Source organism: Drosophila navojoa, chromosome 4 (assembly GCF_054131105.1).
Source record: "Drosophila navojoa isolate 15081-1374.11 chromosome 4, UAZ_NAV_1.0, whole genome shotgun sequence".
Classification (NCBI taxonomy): Eukaryota; Metazoa; Arthropoda; class Insecta; order Diptera; family Drosophilidae; genus Drosophila; species Drosophila navojoa.
The window spans coordinates 821,535-842,416 of record NC_142892.1 but is presented as its reverse complement, the minus strand read 5'-3'; the positions used below and the strand labels follow the sequence as shown (position 1 = coordinate 842,416).

General features: G+C 42.8%; 1 protein-coding gene and 2 long non-coding RNA genes across 4 annotated transcripts in view; 1 reads left to right on the top strand and 2 right to left on the bottom strand.

The window, feature by feature from the left end:
- Positions 1–20,882, bottom strand: part of LOC149091303 (uncharacterized) — a 194,739-nt gene that overhangs the window by 153,696 nt on the left and 20,161 nt on the right. The window lies entirely within an intron of this gene.
- On the top strand, positions 5,122–18,636 carry LOC108658253 (kallikrein-14-like). 2 transcript variants are annotated; one of them, XM_089260005.1, is made up of 8 exons: positions 5,122–5,261; positions 5,465–5,958; positions 6,020–6,378; positions 6,453–6,491; positions 6,542–6,657; positions 17,355–17,511; positions 17,578–17,759; positions 17,855–18,636. In XM_089260005.1, the coding sequence occupies exons 1-3, from the start codon at positions 5,195–5,197 to the stop codon at positions 6,368–6,370; spliced, it is 912 nt and encodes a 303-aa protein (XP_089116131.1). In that variant the 5' UTR covers positions 5,122–5,194; the 3' UTR covers positions 6,371–6,378; positions 6,453–6,491; positions 6,542–6,657; positions 17,355–17,511; positions 17,578–17,759; positions 17,855–18,636. The 2 variants fall into 2 exon arrangements, with proteins under 2 accessions (XP_089116131.1, XP_089116130.1); XM_089260004.1 differs by having other exon boundaries at positions 6,453–6,657.
- On the bottom strand, positions 18,411–19,161 carry LOC108657715 (uncharacterized). The gene is made up of 3 exons (XR_016196761.1): positions 19,050–19,161; positions 18,691–18,868; positions 18,411–18,635 (listed from the first exon to the last, which is right to left on the bottom strand). It is a non-coding gene; the product is annotated as an uncharacterized LOC108657715 (long non-coding RNA).

The following is a 20,882-nucleotide window of genomic DNA, read 5'->3' as shown; positions in this document are numbered from 1 at the left end:
TGTATAATGAGCGTTTATACCCTAGATTCCCAGAGTCAATGCAGTGCAGACTCGCAGCGAGTTCACAGTTGAGCAGCCTTTGCCATATATAGTTTCCAGTCCAGCTTAGATATTTTGTGAACTTTGCTTACATAATTGAGGAGTTGTTCCGTTTGTTGGGCTAGCCAAGAGTTATTTATGAAAGACTTCTGCAAACTCTCAATTAGCAATATCTCAAAGCCTCAAGTGCTCGCCCCTTTGGCAATTATCATAAACAACATTCGCTCGAGAGAAATTTCAGAGAAAAAGAAAACAACAAAAACTGGAGGAAGAAATAAAGAAAAAGTAAGTAAACCCTTTCAAAAGGAAGCCGAAGCCCAATACAAATCAAATTAACAGAGGAGAACTGCCTCCCTCTCTCTCTCCCTCTGTCTCTCTTTCTATCTAGCTGTCTATCTGTCTAGCTGTCGGTCGGACAGCTCGTCCGATGCTTGCGTCAGTTAGTTCACACTGTTTGGCTGATCTATTAACAGCCGTTCGGCATGCACTCCGCCGGTGCACCGGCGGAATCCCTGCTTTCGGCAGGGCGCTCATTATGTCTGCCCCATGCAACAATGTTGCAGCTGAGAAATGCTCAAGAGGCGGAGGAACAAACAACTTAAGCGCTTAACTTGAAGTTGAAGTTTTTATTTATTTTAAGTCTGCGGCTCCCCGCTTCCTGCCACCACCACGAGGGACGCAAGATGCGGGACGAGCCCGAAGACTTAATGATGCTCTTAACGACCCTCTCACTCGCACTCGCACTCGCACTCGCACTCTCAGCTCGCTGTGCAAATACATGTTGCAGGTCTATTTGCAACAGTTGGCAGTTGCTCCAGCCCCTCGAACGAGTCGTCGGCAGCCGCAAATTGCAAACGGAAAGTAGCTGAATAATCGCCGAGCCATTAGCCAAGAAATTGCAGTCAGGCAAGGACTATTGTGCTGCTCTCCATCTGACCAAGTTGTTCTCTTTCGTAGATGCAGACAGAGACGGAGAGAAACAGACAGAAAGATAGTTCAACTAGCGTGAATGACTACGAGAGAGCGGGAGAGAGAGAAATGAGAGTCTGTCAGAGTTCATCGCATGCGAAAGCTCTTGACATCAATTAGACATTGACGAAAGGAATTTTTGTACGTAGCCAGCAGAGTAGAAAAGTGTGAAATAATACGAATATTTAACAGGCATTAGCTAACAATCTAGCGTGGAGCAAGCAATTTCTCTTAGCACTGAGAACCTTACACACTTGGCCTCCACAGCCAATGGCCCGCATTTCCTGCCCCCGTTCCCTGCTCCATTCCGCCTGCTCTGAGCGCAGCTTAGTCTGCTTTTTATGTAGACATATGTATATATTTACATATGTATACATATATTTCTCATTTAGCTGTGCGCGCACTTGAAATGTGAAATATTTTTGCATAGCCACAGCAGCAACAGCCGCAACAGCAACGACACCAACAGCAACAGTTGCTGTTGTGGCATATATATTGCCAACTCACGCTCTCATTGAAATATCCCCACTCTCTATGTCCCTCTCTCTCTTATCCCTCTCTCTCTTATCCCTCTCTCTCTCTCTCTTTCGCTCTGACGATCTTCTTTCACTTTCTGCATACCGCCGTCGCTTTTGTTGTTGCTGCTGTTGCTGTTGCTGTTGCTGCTGCTGCAATTGTCATTGTTGTTGTTAATGTGTCTGTGGCGCGGCCTCGACAGTCTCGTCTGGGCGCATTATTAATGCAATTCATCCATTTCCATTGCTGCAGCGGTGTCTGCAACAATGTTGCAAATGTTGTGTACACAACGGCCAAACAACACACTTTGCCAGACACGACTGTTGCAGTTGCTGTTGATGATGTTGCTGTTGCTATTGTTGTTGCTGCTGTTGTCGTTTTTCCTGTTGTTGTTGCGCTGTCAACATTTTTTGCCACTTTGTTATTTTTAGCGCTTTTCAGTCACTTGGTCGCCTTCTGCTCTCTCTCTCGCTCTCTCTCTGTCTCGCTGACCCAGCCCTCTTCAACCCAGCCGCTCGTTTTCCACGTGTTGCCCCTTGAAACGTTGCCTGTCTTTGCATTTTACTTAGTTATTGTTTGTTTCTCTGGTTGTTGTTGCTGCTGCTGCTGCTGCTGCTGCTGTTGTTGTTATTGTTATTGTATGGCAACAAATTTGGTTTTCAATTGCTGTTGACGTGCGTTCCCTAATTTTTGCAATAAATAAGCAAAAAATTACACATACGCCACGTGAAACGCGCTTAATCTACAGACAGTAAACATTTGGATTCTTTGACCAAAAATTCAAGAGGGTATATTGGCTCTAGATATTGCCCAGTTTGACCAATTTCTGTGTGACATTCGCTAGTCTGCCCTTGTGGGCGTGGCAAATCGAGGCGCACCATATTTGTTTCACTGAATTAGAAGGCAAAAGTCTCTGATCTCGTCCAGTGCTCGACTATCGACCATGCCCGAACGTTCTCACTTGTTGTTATTGTTGTTTATTTGTTTGTTTGTTTATTTATCTTCTTGCTTTTGTTGTCAGCTTTCATTTTTGGCAATGGCAACGGCAGCGACTAAATGAATCAGAGAAGAAGCGCAGAAAATTGCGAATTTGACCTTCTGACCGCCCACGTAGATGTTGTTAATAATGCTAATGATGCTGATGCTAATGATCATGATGATGATGGTGATGGTGATGATGATGACACTTGGTGACTGTCACGAATAAATGTTGTCAATTGGCTAGCGATTTGGCAGCTGTTATTGTTTTCATTGCCCTTGTTATTATTGTTGTTGCTTGGTTGTTTGTTGCGTACAGCGAAAGCGGGCAAAATCAACAAAAATAACAGCAAATGTGCAGATAAAAACAGAGACTGCGAAAAACAACACACACGCACACACACACACGCACACACACACATGTAGACACTTCAAAGTGAACATGAAACTCAAGTGAAAACAGCAACAGAAACGTTCACAGTGAGCGTAAACTAACTGTGAACTAAATGCCACACAAAAAAAATAAAATAAAACTGACAGCAACAACAACAACAACAACAACGACGTCGTCGTTATGTGTGTCAAAGTAAAACGCAATTTATGGAATTTATTACGTGAGCTATTCGCGAATTTTTGCTAAATTTATTTTCTTGCACCAGTCACATAAGAGACAGCAAGGGGGCGTGGCCGCCAAAAACAGAAAAAAGGGAAATGCTGAAAAGAAAATGAAATAAATAAATAAAAACTACAATAAAAATGAATAAAACCTTTTTGAAAATTTCATTTTTTATGCAAGCAAAAAAAAATGGCTAAAAATTAAACAAAGAAAACATTGAAAAAACGCAAGAGAAAAACGATATGGGTGAAAATCTTTGCAATCATGAAATGTGGAATTATAGGAAACCCCCCCGACGGCAATCGCTTTAGCCAAGCGCAGAAGGAATGTAGAGAAACGCAGCTTACGAAACAGCAACAACAACAATAATAATAAAAAAAAACAACAACAGCTATAATACCAACAACAACTGTGAAAGTTAAGCATGGAGAAAAGAGCTTTGAGACCGAAAGCAATTATAAAGACTTTTTTGGGCTCATTTCTGTAAAAAAAATTGAGATTTACCTCCCAGAGATTCAGGCATTCGATACCTAAAAAGTGGCAATCCAATATATATTGGACATTTCAAACAGAAGAAAGAAACGACGAGGATAAGTATGAGTATGAGTCGTAATTCACACGAGGACCCTAATCAAATTGTTTGCCCAATAGTTTTTACACACGTAATTAACGCGATCGCTGCAGAAACAAGTGGAAAGCTGAAAAGGGGCACTATGTGATACTCTGTAAACAGCTGTGAGCCATAGCAGAGGAGGAGGATACCTCTTTAATGTAGGCTCTACATAGGCTCTCTCATATGTCCAATTTCCAACCCTATTTATTATCCATGGGATTTATATCAGTTTTCAATTTATTTATTTATTAAATTTATCCAAATTTGAGTTTTAGAATTTTAATAGCATGAATATTATGGGTTCGCCGGCTTATTTTATAACTCTTATCACCTTACTATGCCTCTGTTTTTATTTATTCAAAGCTGAAGCTAATCAATTTAAAATTGTAGGAGGTTTCGATGCCAACATTTCGGAAGCTCCATATACGGCCTCATTGCGTTGGGTGCGCAGAGAAGCTCATGCACTGGGCAGTGGACATTTTTGCAGTGGAACTATCATTAAAAATCGTGTAATTCTCACAGCAGCTCATTGTTTATATAAGTGGGTACGCCTGAGTGAAAAGGTTGCCTGTTCATTCGCTTCATTTGCTGCAGAAGGAACCCCACAGATGTTTCGGTTGTAGTGGGATTCAATTATCTTTCCCGCGTATGGCCGACGATGAAGAAGCTGAGAATCTCATATTGGACCTATCATGAAAAATATAATAATAAAAAAAGAGCAGTATTCGATATTGGATTGATATTCACAATTGAAAGTATAGAGCCCGTTGATGGGGCAGTCGCATATTTGCCCCTTAACACGTGGAAAATAAGCACCGGCACTAAATGTCTATTGTCTGGATGGGGTCGAATTAATCACGTAAACAAATCAATTTTACTATCCACTTTATTTTGATTTGGACATTGTTGCACGCGTGTATCGATACTAGACTTATCGATTACCCTTTTTCCTTTCATAGAATGAACGTAGTTGGCAACACTGCCTGCAGGCATTGTGGCAAAAGATTATGGACAGAAAAGCATGTTTTAAAATCGTTCGTAGATATAACGTATTGTGCACCCACTCAGGGTCTCCGACTGGGGCCAGTTATGGTGATTCAGGTGGTCCGCTGCGCTGCAACAATAAACTTGCGGGTGTTATCGTCGCCGGAGACCTCAAAGGTGTCGTCTTCTATGAAGATGTACGAACATTTTCGGTTGGATAGAAGAACGGACTAGTAGTGGAATAATGACGCTTGGCTCGTTTTGCATTGGAGGACACGTTGTTTTGGCCATCAGCGTTTGTGTGGCCACCATCTGCAAGTCCGGCATTCCACACTTTTCTTCCTGCTGAACCAAGGACCAGTTACTGACGATGACTTTTAAACCAGTAGGTTTATGAATTTCGTTCAGTTTGACAACTAAAGTTTCCAGATTTTTTAAATTCCAAATTTCATTGTCTGAATTGCCACAAAACAAATATTATGTCTCTAGTGCTAATATGGATTATTCATATCGTCTTATTTTGCCCGTTGACATCGGTGAATGCAGGTAAGCAACAGCTACATCATCTTATTAATGAATAAATGTATGTGCTCAATGCATACGTTGCTGATATCTAAGTGTCTATACAAATATGAAACCAGTCGAAGTCGCTCATCCTTCAAACGGATTCTAATTTTATATGATTGATTAATAGTTCCATATTTCATTAAAAGTTGATTTGGCAACACTGAAGTTTTAATGTTTTAAAGCTCTAGGTAATAGTAGTACCAAAATCATAAACGGGTTTTCTTGTGACGTTAAGGAGGTGCCCTATCAGGTCTCACTGCGCTATGTACCTAGAGAACGAAGACGATGGGGCAGTGGCCATTTTTGCGGTGGAGTTGTTATTAGCAACCGTGCGATTATCACAGCAGCTCACTGCCTGAGGGAGGTACACGCGAATGAATCTTTTGGCTGTTATTCTCATATTCTTTTCTTCTGCAGAAACTTACGAAAGACAGAAGTAGTCGCTGTAGTAGGTAGCACGTTACTAGACGACAAAAGTGCTACAACGAAGGTGCTGAAAATCCGAAGTTGGCGCATTCACCAGAGATATATTAGACCTCATAACGATATTGCGTTGATCTTTACTGCTGAAAACATAAAATTCATTAGTGGCGCTATCGAGATTCTGCCCCTTAACACAGGGGTATTGGCCGAGGGTACCTCATGTCTAATATCCGGCTGGGGTCGATACAATCACGTAAATCACGAAATTTCATCCATCGATAGTTACACTAATCGAGTGCAAATCTCCAATTAAGCATATTCCACACAACACGAATGATCTGAGGGCGCTATGGATACAGATTGTCAGTGACGAAGTCTGCAGCCGGCTCTATGGTATACCTAAAGTAATTTGCGCTGGCGATGCGTCGACTACTGGGCCCAGCTTCGGTGATTCGGGTGGCCCGTTGCGGTGCGAAAATCAATTGTCGGGTATCGTCTCTGTGGGAAAGGAAACAGGTGGTCCGACCGCGTACTCAAGTATTCGGGGCTTTCAATCTTGGATACGAAGTGAGCTCGATGCCTTCAGTGGAGCTCTGCCACTGCGACCATCTTGCATCCAGAGACAGGTTGTTTTGCTCATCGTCTTTTATATGGTTACGATATGAATCAATCTGTAAGTGTATTTGCATTCTTTGATAACTGACTCTGCCGGCAACCGAAAGAAGCTATTTCTCGGCTCATTTTCAGGCTCTACGCAATAGCACATGTGGAAGTGAAGAAGTTCAGGTATGTAGAGGCTGCTGGTATGTGATTTGTGTGTAACTGGCTCTTATCAGTGGATCAGTCAGAGTGATGAATCTAACATTTAGTAAAATCTATTTATTTGAATTTAATTATGAAGGAATATTGAAAATGAAGTCATGCAAAGCCCAACCCATTGGCGAGCCCGTTGGTAAGTTGAAAACCTTTTCAGTATACGTATCTCGCTTAAGCCAACTTGAAATAGCTTGCTGGGAAGGCGCAGTGGGCGTGGCTGGCGCATTTATAATCCCCAGGCCAATTCGAAAGGTGTCCTAGGCTCTTCTTGTATAAAGCATTGTTACTGTTAATGATCCATTGTTGTCTTTAGCTCTTTGATTATTTATATTTATTTTTGCAAGCTTTGTTTTCCTTCGGCTCTTCAGCTGCGGTGCAATGATTGTTGGTATCTCTGTGTGGCAGCTGCTTGCGACTTGTTCATGCAACCAGGCAACACGCAACAAAAACAAGAATAGCAATAACAATAACAACTACTGTTTCCCTTTCACTCACTCTCTCTCTCTCTCTCTCTCTCTCTCTCTCTCTCTCTCTCTCTCTCTCTCTCTCTCTCTCTCTCTCTCTCTCTGTCTCTGTCTCTCTCGCTAAGACCAGACCACAACTATTTCACATTGGGCAAAAATGACTTTGTTAGTGCAAAAATTTGTCGTTGTTGTTGTTGTTGCTGGCATTAAAAGCCAAATGAAAACGCGACTCACACACACACACACAGCACTTCAGTGAGTCGCTGCTGTCTCTGCTGGCGTCTCAGTCACAGTCAGTTTTGCGTTTTGTTTACAAAATAACAGCAACAGCAACAACAACAACAACAACAACAACAAGCTAACGCTTTTTCAGGTCAAATTTGTTTACATTCCGCTTGGAAACTGGGTCATTGTGAGCGCGTGTGAGCGAGACGGCAACAGCAGTGTTGTTAAGCGATTGTTCGCCGCTGGGACGCAGCTTGAAATCGCCAACAACACGATGGCAACGTGGGGCATGCCCCACCAGCGGCGATAACAACAAACTGATCGAAAAGAAAAAACATTATTAAAGCCGAGTGTAAATGCTCTATTCCATGGAACGATAAATGGCCAGAAATCGCAACTATAAAGAAAATTAAATGATTAAATGATTAAATAATAGTAAATAGAAATACGTTGTTATAGTATCATAGTATTATCAGTTAGAGCAGCCAGCGAGAGAGTTGGGCTCTGATCTCTGGGCTCGCTGGCTGGCTGTGTGTGTCTGAGCTCTGCTTTGTGTTTGTTTGTTTGTTTGGCTGTATTTGGGAATTTCCGTTGAGAACGTCGATTGCAGCAGTTGCTGCACAACTTGCTCCACGACACATGTACACACACTCGCACACCCTGACTGTCTCGTGCCTAGCTGTGTATGCAATTTGAAAGCTATTTGTGTCAATGACAAATGATTCGAATTTATCGAAAAGTTGCAATTTGCCAAATGGCCGCTAAGCCAACCAGCCAAGCAGCCAGCCAGCTGTCCAGGTGCAGCAGAGTGCGAGAGAGAGAGAGAGAGCGATGGCTAGAGAGATCGTGTTTAGAGCGAGACAGAGCGACACAGTGGCTTGACTGACTGAGACCCACTGAGGCGGATCTGGCCAGGCAGCCTTGAATGGAATGCGAACAAATGACGGATTACACAGCAGCAGCGACGGCTCCCCTCTCAGCAGCACTTAGACCCCACTCGTGCCTCACTCGGGCCCCACTCAGTCGCCTCTCAGCCTCTGCTAAGTCTTAGTCTTAATTTTAGTTTTAGTTTTAGTTTCAGTTGCAATGCAATCCACTGTAGCTGGTTGCCCGTCTGACATTTTTGATTGTCAGCTGACAGATGGACGGCTGGACCGGCGGACTGGCGGACTGGCGGGTGGCTTATACAGTTAACCCAACTCAGACAGCAAAAAAAAATATATTTATAAAGCTTCTTAAGTGCAACAAATGCAAGTGCAAATTCAAGCTGAAATCATAATTGACTAAAATATATATATATAGATGTCTTTACTGACTATATAGGGGCTGGCACAGTTAAAGCATGCTCCTAATATGAAATTGTTAAAACTCATTTAGTTTTCATAAATTCCAATTTTGACAGCAATCGAAAATATTCATTGCCATTTTGGCTCAGATGCTTTGGTACATAATTAATTAACACATTTTGGTTTGATCAAAAGAGATGAAATAAGCCTCTATAATTAAGATTGGTTTTGCTAGAAATTGTACCAGAATTCGTACTAGATTTGTGCAGAAGTCAATCAAGGATTTGGCATTTACTTTAGTTTATAGATTGTTCTACTGGCTGCAATGCCAATCAATCACTTTCAATCATGGAATTGAATTGAAGTCTGCTGAAGTTGTTAACCAATCATGTACTCAAGGCGCTGTAGGTCTTCATTAAAGTTTACCTGCGAGTCAAGAACCAAGAAACTATAGGTTCCCTGATCAATCACTGTCAATCATTTGGGGTTTTCAACATTTAGCTAATTGCAATGCATCTCTACCCCAGCCACATGGCTAACAATTGACATTTCAATCTCAATCCATAATCAATCATTATCAATCAGCATAGAATAAACATTTTACTCGATGACAATTATGCTTTTCACACACTTTAGTTGTGACCTCAACTTCTTGACTCCGATCCGAGCAAGAATTGTTTCTGCTGCCACGGCGGCGGCGACTGCGATCAATGTCAATCGATAATCAATCTTTATCAATCAGCCAAATATACATAAATAATTTGTGTACGGCTCGGCTTGCAATTAGAGTCTCTCCGGCCACAACAATAACAGACGCGCGCATTGCTCGTGATTAGCTTGCCTTATAGATATGCCACGCACACACAGCGAGCATTAATCACGTCGGCTACGCCCCACAGCCCGTCGCTGCCCCTGTGCAGCTAGTCCCCGCCCCCCTCGGGGCAACATTATTAATGATTGCAACATCAACAATCATCGGCCATGGCTAATTTTTTGCAATTGCTCGCAAAATTTTATTAATTTCTCTGACAGCCAAAACAGCACTGATACGCTCTCTCTCTGTCTCTCTCTCTCAGTCTATCTCTATTTCGCTCTTGCTGCGTCTGGGGCATTAGCTATGCTCCATGGCGATTCACACCGCGCTCAGTTGGACATTTCAGTTGTGCATCTCCCTGCTGCCAAGTTTGACCCAAATAGTTTCGTTCCGGCAGCTGTTGCTCTCTTCCTGTCTGTGCGTTGAGACACCCACTGCCCCCTGCCCCCCTGCTCCACTGGTCATCGTGCGTTGTCTTCAGGTGGCGTCGCATCAATCTTGAAGCTGCGTGGTTGACTGATGCGACACGAGGCGCGCAAAACTTTTTCGGCTCCCCAATTCTAAGCAGGCGACGACATGCAACAGTTGACACGCCCTCGGAGAAGGGCGAGAACGCCGCCCCATTGCGAAGCAGGCCGGACGACGGGCTCACGTGTTCTATTTTTGTATAATTAGCATGTAATGCAGCAACAAATCCGGGAGCATAACATCCAAATTAGTAATTCCCGTCGAGTCGGCCGACCAAAATAGACGCCAGACGTTGCCCGAAGAACGCACGACGATGTCTGCAATGCTGACGTCGTTGTTAATACTCGTATATACATATATGTAGGTATACCCTATGAGCATGCTCTCATTGCTGTACACCTCGCTGTGGCAGAGCATAACACTCGCTCTATGCCTAGTGGGCAAAATGATCGTACTCTATGTGCTCCATAGGCATAATTGTATTTGACTTGATCGGCTATCCCTCAGCAGTAACAGCTTTCTGCGGCAATACAAAACTCCTCTCCTCTCTCCTCTGTCAAAAGGTTCACCTCTTGTTGGGTATCTATATAGTCGGTGCCTGCGCAGCCCAAGCTGCCTTTAATACTCGGCCTTTAGGCGCTTTTGGAGCTGTATCTAGAAATTTCATTTGGCAAATTGAATTCGGCTAACCTGCCCCGCCGTTTGGCCGTTTTTCTGGGCCAGCCAAGGCAACTTAACAACTTGGCCCCAATCCAAAGTAAGGCGCAGCAGCAGAGGGCGTGGCAGAGGGAGAGAAAACGTAAACTAGTCTGGGCTAAGGGCGAAATCTGCTGCCGCATAATGTGATAATAAAAATCTTTTATTTGCCATTGTCATAGCTCGTCCTTACTGTTAGCCTAGCCTGGCCTCCTCCTCCTCCTCCTCCTGCTCCCCCTGCTCCCCCTGCTCCTCCGTGCTGTCGCCAGCTGCAGCTGCCGCTGCCACATAAATCTTGTCAGCGTACAGTTGCTCACATTTGACAAATACACACACACACACTCACACACACTCATATGTCATCAGGTCACATACCCAATGGCCACTCAGTGAGGCGCCTAATTCCCAGCTCCAAAGTTCCCATTCACATTTTCAGCTGTAATTCGTCGCGTGCCTCAATTTTCTTGTATTTTCACTTAACGCAACGCACGTTCCCAGCTTAGCTACATGCCACATGCCGCATGCCGCATGCCGCATGTCGCATGCCTCCTCTTCCTGTTTGTGCGAGCTGTCAACGCTTAGCTCTGCCCAACTTTCATTTCTGGCTCCCTGTCCAGCTCCAGCTAGCACTGAAGGGTGACTTATGGCCATCCGCCGGCCCCAAATGGAGTTGTCATCGACCAGCCGCAAGCTTCAGTTGCAGCAAATCTAACCCCGCCCCACACAACCCAGCACACCTTATTGGAGCTGACCAGCAATGCTGCCAGCTGTCATTGGGTTATCCACTCACGTTCCACAAAGGATGAGCAGCAGCAGCTCGTAATGGATATTTGCAGCCAGAAATCTTCATTTAAAGAGAAGCTTAACGAAAATGCTCTCCCCTCCCCGCCTCACTTACCACAGTCTCTCTCTTGATAGTTTTCCAAACTTTCGTATCTGAAATTTCCGTTTCATTTTGAAATACGTTTCTTGATCTATTTATTTTAAATACATTCCTGCGCAAATCCCAGCTAAGCCCAAGCATTCCTAATGAGCATTCTAATAATACTCATTCACTTAATCCATACACATATTCACACACACGCGCGCACACACACCCAAGTTTTACGAGTGTTGCTTGGATTATAAACCAATTGGGTTAGTACATAAGTATCGCTTGTTTACTTTGCCGCACATTAAATTTAAGAATATATTTCAAAAAAAAACTTTTCCCAAACGTAAAATTATTTTTACGACTCTAACACCCTGTAGCTATTAAGGCATTCAGAGTGTATACGTCCGAGAATTCAGTTGAATATATTTCAGTTTCGGCTCATTTCGAAATCCGATCTCATTTCTGTGTTGATTTGTTTACCATTTATAGGGCATCTGCTAGTCTAGTCTTTCTCTTTTTAAAATTCTTAAATGTTATTTATATGCTCTTAATATTTTGGCTCATAAATACGCCGGAAAGTTTGTGTGAGGCTTTATCCGCGTGATTAGCTAAAAATACGAGGTACACAAACCAATCGTAGACCCCCCTGGGCCCGCCTCTAGCGCCCCTCCCTATGCAATGCTCCCGTCATGTTCTTGTCCACGAGAAGGCCAATAAAGGCTACAGCACAGAAGAAAAAAAAAACACAAATAAATATAAAAAATGAACGGAATGAAAAAAGAAATCATTCAAAAGGCTTTCGCATATCCGGCGCCAGCTAAAAATATTTTGACGTCTTTAGAGCGCCTGCAACAGCAACAGCAACAGCAAACGAGAAGAGGAAGCTGAAGCACAGCTAGAGCAGCATTACGAGCACCAATTATATTGAATATGAACTTGGATATGCCAATTAAAATACCAAAGCTATCGAGTCTTGCAATAAATGCTACGGTTGACTCGTCTTACCCCTTGCCCTTGCACTTACCCTTACCTTGACTTAGTCTAGTTTCATCTTATTTAATTTCTCTTTAGCTAGATATTGATAGAATTTTCAATATAAATATTATGTCATTTAGTATTTTTTAGTATTTATTTTAGTATTATTCAGTATTTTTAGTATTATCCAGTGATATTTATTATACCTTTCCGTATTGGTTTTACATCACATTGTATTAATTTCGTGTCCAATTAAAAAAGCAGCAATAGTTAGTCCACAGGTATGCTCGAAACGCCTTACTCTCTCCGTATACCCCATGAAAAAACACTTAGGCATAATGCGTCTGAGGCTTGACGTTTGACGTTCGTTTTGTAACCACAACAAAAAGCAAAAGAAGAAGAAGAAACGAGACAAAAAGGAAAAGAAAATTGTATTCGCGACAGTGTCTGAGTGCGTGGTTAGACTAGGGGCGGGGCAAGTGGCTGGGCGGGTAGGGGTGTTACGTGGTGGCAACATCATAAAAAATAGACCAATGCTGTTCTCGACTGTGCGTCATTGTTGGCCTAAATCTCAACAACAACAACAACAGCAACAGCCAGAGCCACAGCCACAGCCACTGCAAAGACGTTAACAAGAACAAGAGAAGCCTTCGTCGGGGCATCACAACTAATTGACTTTGTATGCGAGGCTTTGTGATGCGTGGCGTGGGAGGTGGATGCGTGCTCGGGGGGGTGGGGGCGGCAGCAAACGTGACTTCTGTGCTGTGCCGAGCGGGGGGAGGGCTGTCAGGGGACATGGGCCGTTGTCGCCTCAGCAAAATGAGTGATTGTTGGCAGCGCGTGAGCAAAATATTCATACGATTTCGCAACAGCGCCCCCAAAAAGCAGACGCGAGTAACAAGAACAGGAGCAGGGGCGGGGAAGGGGAAGGTGAAGAGTAGGGGCAGAGACGGGGACGTTAGAACTAGCCGTACAAGACTCATAATTCATTCATTTTCGCACTTGTTTTCAAAGGTCCCCTCTGTCGTGAGTCGAGTCTCTGTCGTATTATTTGCAACTTTTACTTTTTTACAACCGGAAATACCTTTGCGTACCGCCCAACCATATCACTCTCGGTATCAGCATATGACTGTATATTATACCCGATACTAAGTACGTTTTCAGCCATCTCATATTGACTTATTGAGATTATCATATTATACATTTTCTTCTGGGCATTGCCAAATTTAGCTCTCGCTGCTGTGCAAAAATCTTTTAGTCACATGCTCGAAACTTAATGACGAAAGTTTACTAATATTAGCCCATTCTCATGCCCTGTACTGAGTGGAAATGGGAGAGTGGGTATGATAGATACAGTCTTAGTAATGATTTTCTGTCCGCCAGCTTCTCCGTACCGTATCTCTCTCCTCTATATCTCATCGCTCTACTAAGGCAGCTTTTTCATTTTGAATCTCATTCGAATGCATTTCCTTCACATATGTATTTCATTCTCAGGGTATTTCCTAGTCAGTCACTAATTACTATTATATGAATTTACCATTTTTTTAAGGTTTTCGTGACGTTTGTTGCGAATTTTTTTTCGCAGTTTGTTTTTGTTTTGCATTTTGCGGGCGCTCAAATTGATGGATTGTTTGCTTATTTCTGTTTTTGCTTTCGTTTTTTTTTTTTTTTTTTTGCAGCCTTAGTTGGGTAGCATTGTGAATAAAAATACATTCATTGAATTTCACATTCACAATTTGAGGTTGAGTCACTTTTTGGGCTGTTGGCCAGGAAGCGAATTAGTCAATAATGCAATTGAAGGCCCCTCTATACTAGACCAGACCCACGATCCACGATGTGAATGAAATGCTTGAAATATGCCATATGACATCATTATATTTTTTTGTGCATGAAAATACATTTATTATAATTTTGTTCATAGATCGCTGAGTATTTGTGTGCCGAACTGATTCAGCGAAAGGAATTCAAGCTGTGTGCGCCATCAAATGGAACCTCGGGTAGTAGAGGTAGCTCAACAGATACCCATGATCGATATATATAAGATATATGTATATCTACAGTAAAGATAGATATTTCAACTATCGTATAGCCTACTCTACTTCTAGCTCCTAGTTTATAAATATATCTCTCCTCCTATTTACCTATCTATGGCATTTGTGATTCAAACTGTTTTGCATGAGCTACGACTGAGGCAATTGTTGTTATTATATTGTGATCGGGTCGACTCGACTCGAGTGACTTATTAAATTGGAATGCGGAAGCGTCTAATGCCGCTGTCATTGTTTGGGCAACATTATTGCTGGCGTGCGCTCAGTGTGCAACATTCCAGGTAAAGAAAAGCCAAATCACAAATGGCAGCAACTGCAACGGCAAACGTCAATAGCAGCAACAACAACAACAACAGCAGCAGCAGCAGCAGCAACAACAACTTGAGCAACACGCCAAAGTGCAATCAAACCCCCCGCTCAGCCGCCCTTTAGCTCTTGCTTCACATTTATTGTTGAGTGTTGCTTGTTGGTTGCTTGGCTGGCTGCCTGTTGGATTGTTGGATTGTTGGATTGTTGAATTGTCGGTTTGTTGGCTTGTTGCAGCCAGCGACATTTATTGCCGCAAATGAGTTATAACGAAGCAGCGCTGCTAATTGGCTGGGCCTATCAGAAGTGAACTGAGTTTTCCTTTTAAGCAGCAACAGTCGCAATCACAACTAGCAGCAGCAATAACACGCGACAGCAGCAGCAGCAACAACAAAAGGACAGGTGCAACACGCGGCGGCGCTTGAGTCTCGACTGGACCATGCCGCAGCTTTGACTTTATCCTTGTGGCCCTTTGGTCCTCAGCTCTTCTTAATATAATTGCCAAATGCGTTTACGTTTGCTGTTGCTGTTGCTGTTGCTGTTGCTGTTGCTGTTGCTGTTGCCTGTCAGCGTCTGGCAGCAGCTGCAACAACAGCAACAACAACAGAACAATAGCAGCAGCTGCAAGACGTCAAGGTAGTGACTGCCACACCTGCCACGTGTTGCATTTACAGGCAACAGCTGGACACGTACTGAAGAGCCCCTCTCTGTGTCTCTCTCTCTCTCACTTCTCTTCTCTTCTCTTCTCGCCTCGCCTCTCTCGCTCATCAGCCCTGGGGTTCATTGCATCCCTTTTAGGCAGCAGGCAACTGTCAAATTACATGGCTGCGACCTGGCCAATATTTACTTCCACTTACTTCCACTTTATTTGCGCTGACAAGCCCCAGCACGAATCACAGACACTGATGACGGACTATAATGATACCCTGTATCTGACAATACTGAGAACGTAGAGCCACGGGGATAGACTAGAATGATATCCTGTAGATGAGTGTAAAGAGAATGTGTCAAGACTATGTTAGGCTATTATGACTGACTATAATGATACCCTGTATCTGTCCTATATTCACATACACATTATATATCTAATCGTCTTCCTATTGGCACCCACAGCGCACTCGATCAATCAAAGACCCCCCAGAACTCTCAGCACTTACAGGGTACAAGCTAACCGTTTGCCTGTTTGGAGTTTATCTCGTTTCGATTTGTCTTCAATTCCCAACTCGACAAACAACCAAATTTCGCGCACCTGCCGCAACTTTTTGCCCTCCTTCTTCTTCTTCTTCTTCTTGTTCTTCTTGTTGCTGTTATTGTCCTGGCTGCGCCTGTGGTGGTCGCTAAAAGGCGCACATCTGTCTACCTGAGCACAGTGCAATGCAGCTGCAATTATGTAAGGAGCGGGCATGAACCTCAGAATCGGCAAAAGGATTCGCCCTTAGCTGACAATGAATAGACTCGAAGATTTCAGCAGGGGTCTGAGGGAAGGCCAGCACAGACTCCTGAAGTGTGTGCCAAATGCATTGAGGTAGACTTAAGCAAATGTCATCTTCGAAATAAAAAAAACAAATTTAAAATCGAAAGTGCGATATCTAGGAATCTGCATAAGGTTTCCGCGTATTCCCCAGACTTTGCAGTTCCCGAGATTGTGCATTCACATCATATAGTTTCCCATTTCATCAATGGGAATTCGTGCTACTTTTTAAAGAATCCTCGCCAATGCAGAATATATAATAGGTATATATAAGAGAGGAGTCACACCCATGACAAATTCTATAATAATTCAAAGACCAATGACTAATGGATCTAAATAATTGGCTATAAATAGACCAATGCCAGTTCGAAAATATGCATACATCATTTCACATTTAGGAAATCGACGAAAATAGCTAATCGCTATAATTATAGCTTAATGTTCGGTTTATGGTGCATATAAAAGCGCGATCTATAAATAGGCGATATTTTGGCTCTAGAGATCTTTACGACCATGCCCAGATGCTCAGAATTTGGCCTGATGTGTGGTCAAAGTTCGCGGCTGGCTCATTTGATTAATTGGCCTGATAAGAGCAATAATACGGTTTATTGAACCCTTAACAAATTGGCAATATTTTCATATCTATAGCCCATTGATCGAGTGTGTATATATTTATCATTGTCAGTGTATGTCGTGCTTGGTAATTATTTACGGGAGCGCAATGCTCGAGGGCCAAATGCATCCAACTTGTTTTTGAGACTCTCAAATTGTTTACAAACAGAATCGTTTAGATGTATGTACCTATATATGTATATGTACACACATACATAAATACTTTTTGCACTGTTTTGAATTCGGTTTCTCTTACAAATTTTATTTTTGGTCGCGCATTACAGCTGAGGGGATCCTCAGTGCAGCAAAGGGGGAGCCTGGGGCTTCCGATGACAGCAGCAGCGGCAGCAAGTTAAGGTGTTTGTTGTGGCATTTTCTGCCTCTGGTTAGTCTGTCTTTCTCTGCCCGCCTGTTTCTATCTCTGTCTCGTGTTTTTTACCACTCATTGTGACTCATTGAGGTCGTGTGCGAATTTTTGGAATTGCTTTTATTTATTTATGCATTTGTTATTGTATTTGCGTTGAATGTAAATTTACTCATTTATTGCGCGTTGCGCGACAAAAACAAATAAACTCATCGTATCGCAATTCGCAGAAGCAACAACAGCACCTGAGCGATGAACTTGCCCGATGAGCACATACCATGTAATTGGCAACGGCGTCTACCGATCCCTATCTCTGATGCTAGCCAGCCAATCGCTATCGAGCCCCATGGCAATATTGATCGAGTAACTTGCATCAACTCAGTCTTAGTACGATTTTCATTTCGCTTCACAGTAATACCCTCACATAATATATTGCCTATGAATATCCCTCAGTTAAGTCTTGCATATGTTCTCAATGGCTAACAGAGGGTATATGAGAAATATCAGTTGTCGAATGAAAAATTCCCCAAAAACAATGTGAAAACTGCGAAGCTACACAACAAGCGCCAACAGTCGAGAGTGCTCAACTAGCAAATACCCTGTACTCTCCACATTTTCTGGACTCTGATATACAGGTACTTCCACGTCTATATCTAATCTCTAATCTCATACAAGTTGTGAGGTCGACATACGCACAGAAAATCATCTCCATTTATGCATTTAATTTCAGATTCTGAAAGTATTATTGATGCTTGATATATAGAGATCCACATACATAATCATCGGAAATAACTCGGCTTAGTTTGAGTCGAGAGTGCCCGACTTGCAGAAGCTGGCCACACAAATACTGATGGCCAAAACAACATGCCTCCCAATGCAAAACGAGCCAAGTGGCATTATTCCACTACTAATCCGTTGTTCTATCCAGCCGACAAATGCCCGTACATCTACGTACAAGGCGATACCTCTGAAGTTTGTGGCAAAGATAACTCCTGCAAGTTTGTTGTTGCAGCGCAACGGACCACCTGAATCACCATAACTGGCCCCAATCGGAGACCCTGAGTCGGTGCACAATACGCCAGGTCTGTGAATGATCCGAAAACACATTTCTTTGTCCATTATCCTTTGCCACAGTGCCTGCAGACAGTTTGCGTTATCGCGTGTTTTCTATGATAGCAAAAAGCAATCGATTAGTCTAGTCTAGTCCAAATTAAAATAAAGTGGATAATAAAATTGATTTGTTTACGTGATCAATTCGAGCCCATCCAGACAATAGACATTCAGTGCCCGTGCTTATTTTCCACGTGTTAAGGGGCAAATATGCGACTGCCCCATCAACGGGTTCTATATTTTCAATTGTGAATATCAATCCAATATCGAATACTGCTCTTTTTTTATTATTATATTTTTCATGATAAGTCCAATATGAGATTCTCAGCTTCTTCATTGTCGGCCATACGCGGGAAAGATACTTGAATCCCACTACAACCGAAACATCTGTGGGGCTCCTTCTGCAGCAAATTAAGTGAATGCACAGGCAACCTTTTCAGACTCAGGCGTACCCACTTATATAAACAATGAGCTGCTGTGAGAATTATACGATTTTTAATGATAGTTCCACTGCAAAAATGTCCACTGCCCAGTGCATGAGCTTCTCTGTGCACCCAACGCAATGAGGCCGTATATGGAGCATCCGAAATGTTGGCATCGAAGCCTCCCACAATTTTAAATTGATTAGCTTCAGCTTTGAATAAATAAAAACATTGGTTATTCAATGGCCTAAGATCAATCAAAATATTTGTTTTATGACTTCGTGTTGTGTTCGGCAGACTTTGGGATGATTCCTGCGAGGACAAATTTATTTTCAGGCGGGACTCAGGGTATCAATTGGTCTGGCACCTACTATTGCAATCGATATGGCTTACCCTTATTCATCAATGAACAGAGGCATAGTAAGGCGATAAGAGTTATAAAATAAACCAGCGAACCCATAATATTTGTTCTGTTAAAATTCTAAAACTCAAATTTGAATGAATTAAGCAAAATTTGAAAGCACAGACATAAATCTCATAGGGCTGGAAATTAGACACATGAAGTCGTAAGCACAATCGATAGATATCGATCACTTCATATAGAGTTTTCTGGGAGAGTATAGATGAATACAAGCCTATGTAGCGCACACATTAGAGAGGGGAAGGACGTAGGTGGTTCAACCTAACCAAGTGCAGTTCACATCAGTTTACAGAGTATCACATAGTGCCCCTGTTCAGCTAGAGCCCACTTGTTGTTCCCGCAGCGATCGCGTTAATTACGTGTGTAAAAACTATTGGGCAAACAATTTGATTAGTGTCCGCGTGTGAATTAGCCGAGTCCGAGTCGAAATGCGGCACGCGCTTTGCTTCCACCATTCGACGAAATCAGTCAACTCATCAGATTTCGAGTTACGATTTCATTTTCGTAGTTTTCCACGAATTTCGAGCAGCTCTCGGCCGCGTTAATGACACGTCAAGTCGTAAACAACAAACAGCAATATCCGTTTGTGTATAGCTTTGCTAACTGATTTTTGCGACCTGACTATTTTCGCCAGTGCTCATGGGAACTCCAGATACTGTCACGCCCATCAGCCCCTCAGCAGTGGGAAGTACGAGTTATTGATGCCCTCATCTATTTTTAACGAACTGACTCGATTGCGATAAACAAACGCAATGCCACAAATAGAGTTAACCTTTGCCAACATTTCCAATTGACATTGTGTACACAGATAAAGTGCGAATGCGTGCGTGATGGGGGTGTTCGAACTGCATGTTGTTGGCAATGCGATCTAAGATACTAAAATACCAAGACACTGAGTCACAATTCACTTTACCTCATCCTATGACACCCATCAAGTAAACTACATTTATCTCAAACTATTATAATAGTATATGGGTATAGATCTTGCCCAATTCAGGCGCGACAAGTAAGCGTTTGACTTTCAGCATTCCCATATTCCAGCTGACTCATAAATGAGCTCATGTTCGATGTGGACGCAATTCTTGGAAGCAAAGTCTCGCCTCAAAGTCAATAACCCTTAGAGCTTTGAATCCCGCTCGCAACAGATACACATGTATGTATGTAGGTGTATATACGTTTGCGTGAATATTACGCATACACAACGTGCGCCCTGGTACATCTGCAGATCGAGCAATATATCTAACAATATGACACCTAGAAAGAAGAACTGACGAAATTCCAATTTCTGGCACGTTCCACAGCTCGGCCAAAGAATGCGGCAGGGATTCGAATGGGAAAACCGAAAGCGATAGAGAGAGGGAGAGAGGGAGAGACAGCTATAGTAGCTTTGAGCCCAGCTCGTGTAAGATTATTGGCCCCAAAGAAACGGCCAAGAGAAACAGCGGAGAACAAAACAGAAACAGAAACAGAAACAAAAACCAAAAACAGAACCGAAACTGCGCAGTGCAAAGCCTGGCAAATATTTCATCATTAGCTTTTTGGCGCTTTTCATTACAAAAACAAGAAACCGAAAACACGACAACAAAAAATCCAAAATACAATTTAAATAAATTTCGCAAAATCAGCAACAAAAAAGACACGAATTGACGTATTGCTTGAGCAGGGGGTGTGGGGCAGCTCTGAGAGCGGGCCTGAGAGAGGGCGGACGAGGCGAGCTCAGAACTTGGCAAAGTTCAATAAAACCTGAAGCGTCGTCGCTGCCGTAGTTGACTCCACGTCTTCTTCAGCCAACACACGCTCCATCT

What these genes read in the sequence shown, in the direction of transcription:
- LOC108658253 (XM_089260005.1), top strand. Translation starts at nt 5,195, where the DNA reads ATGTCTCTAGTGCTAATATGGATTATTCATATCGTCTTATTTTGCCCG. An exon ending in GTTGACATCGGTGAATGCAG is followed by an intron (nt 5,262 to 5,464) that starts GTAAGCAACAGC and finishes AATGTTTTAAAG; the next exon opens with CTCTAGGTAATAGTAGTACC. An exon ending in GCTGGGGTCGATACAATCAC is followed by an intron (nt 5,959 to 6,019) that starts GTAAATCACGAA and finishes TCTCCAATTAAG; the next exon opens with CATATTCCACACAACACGAA.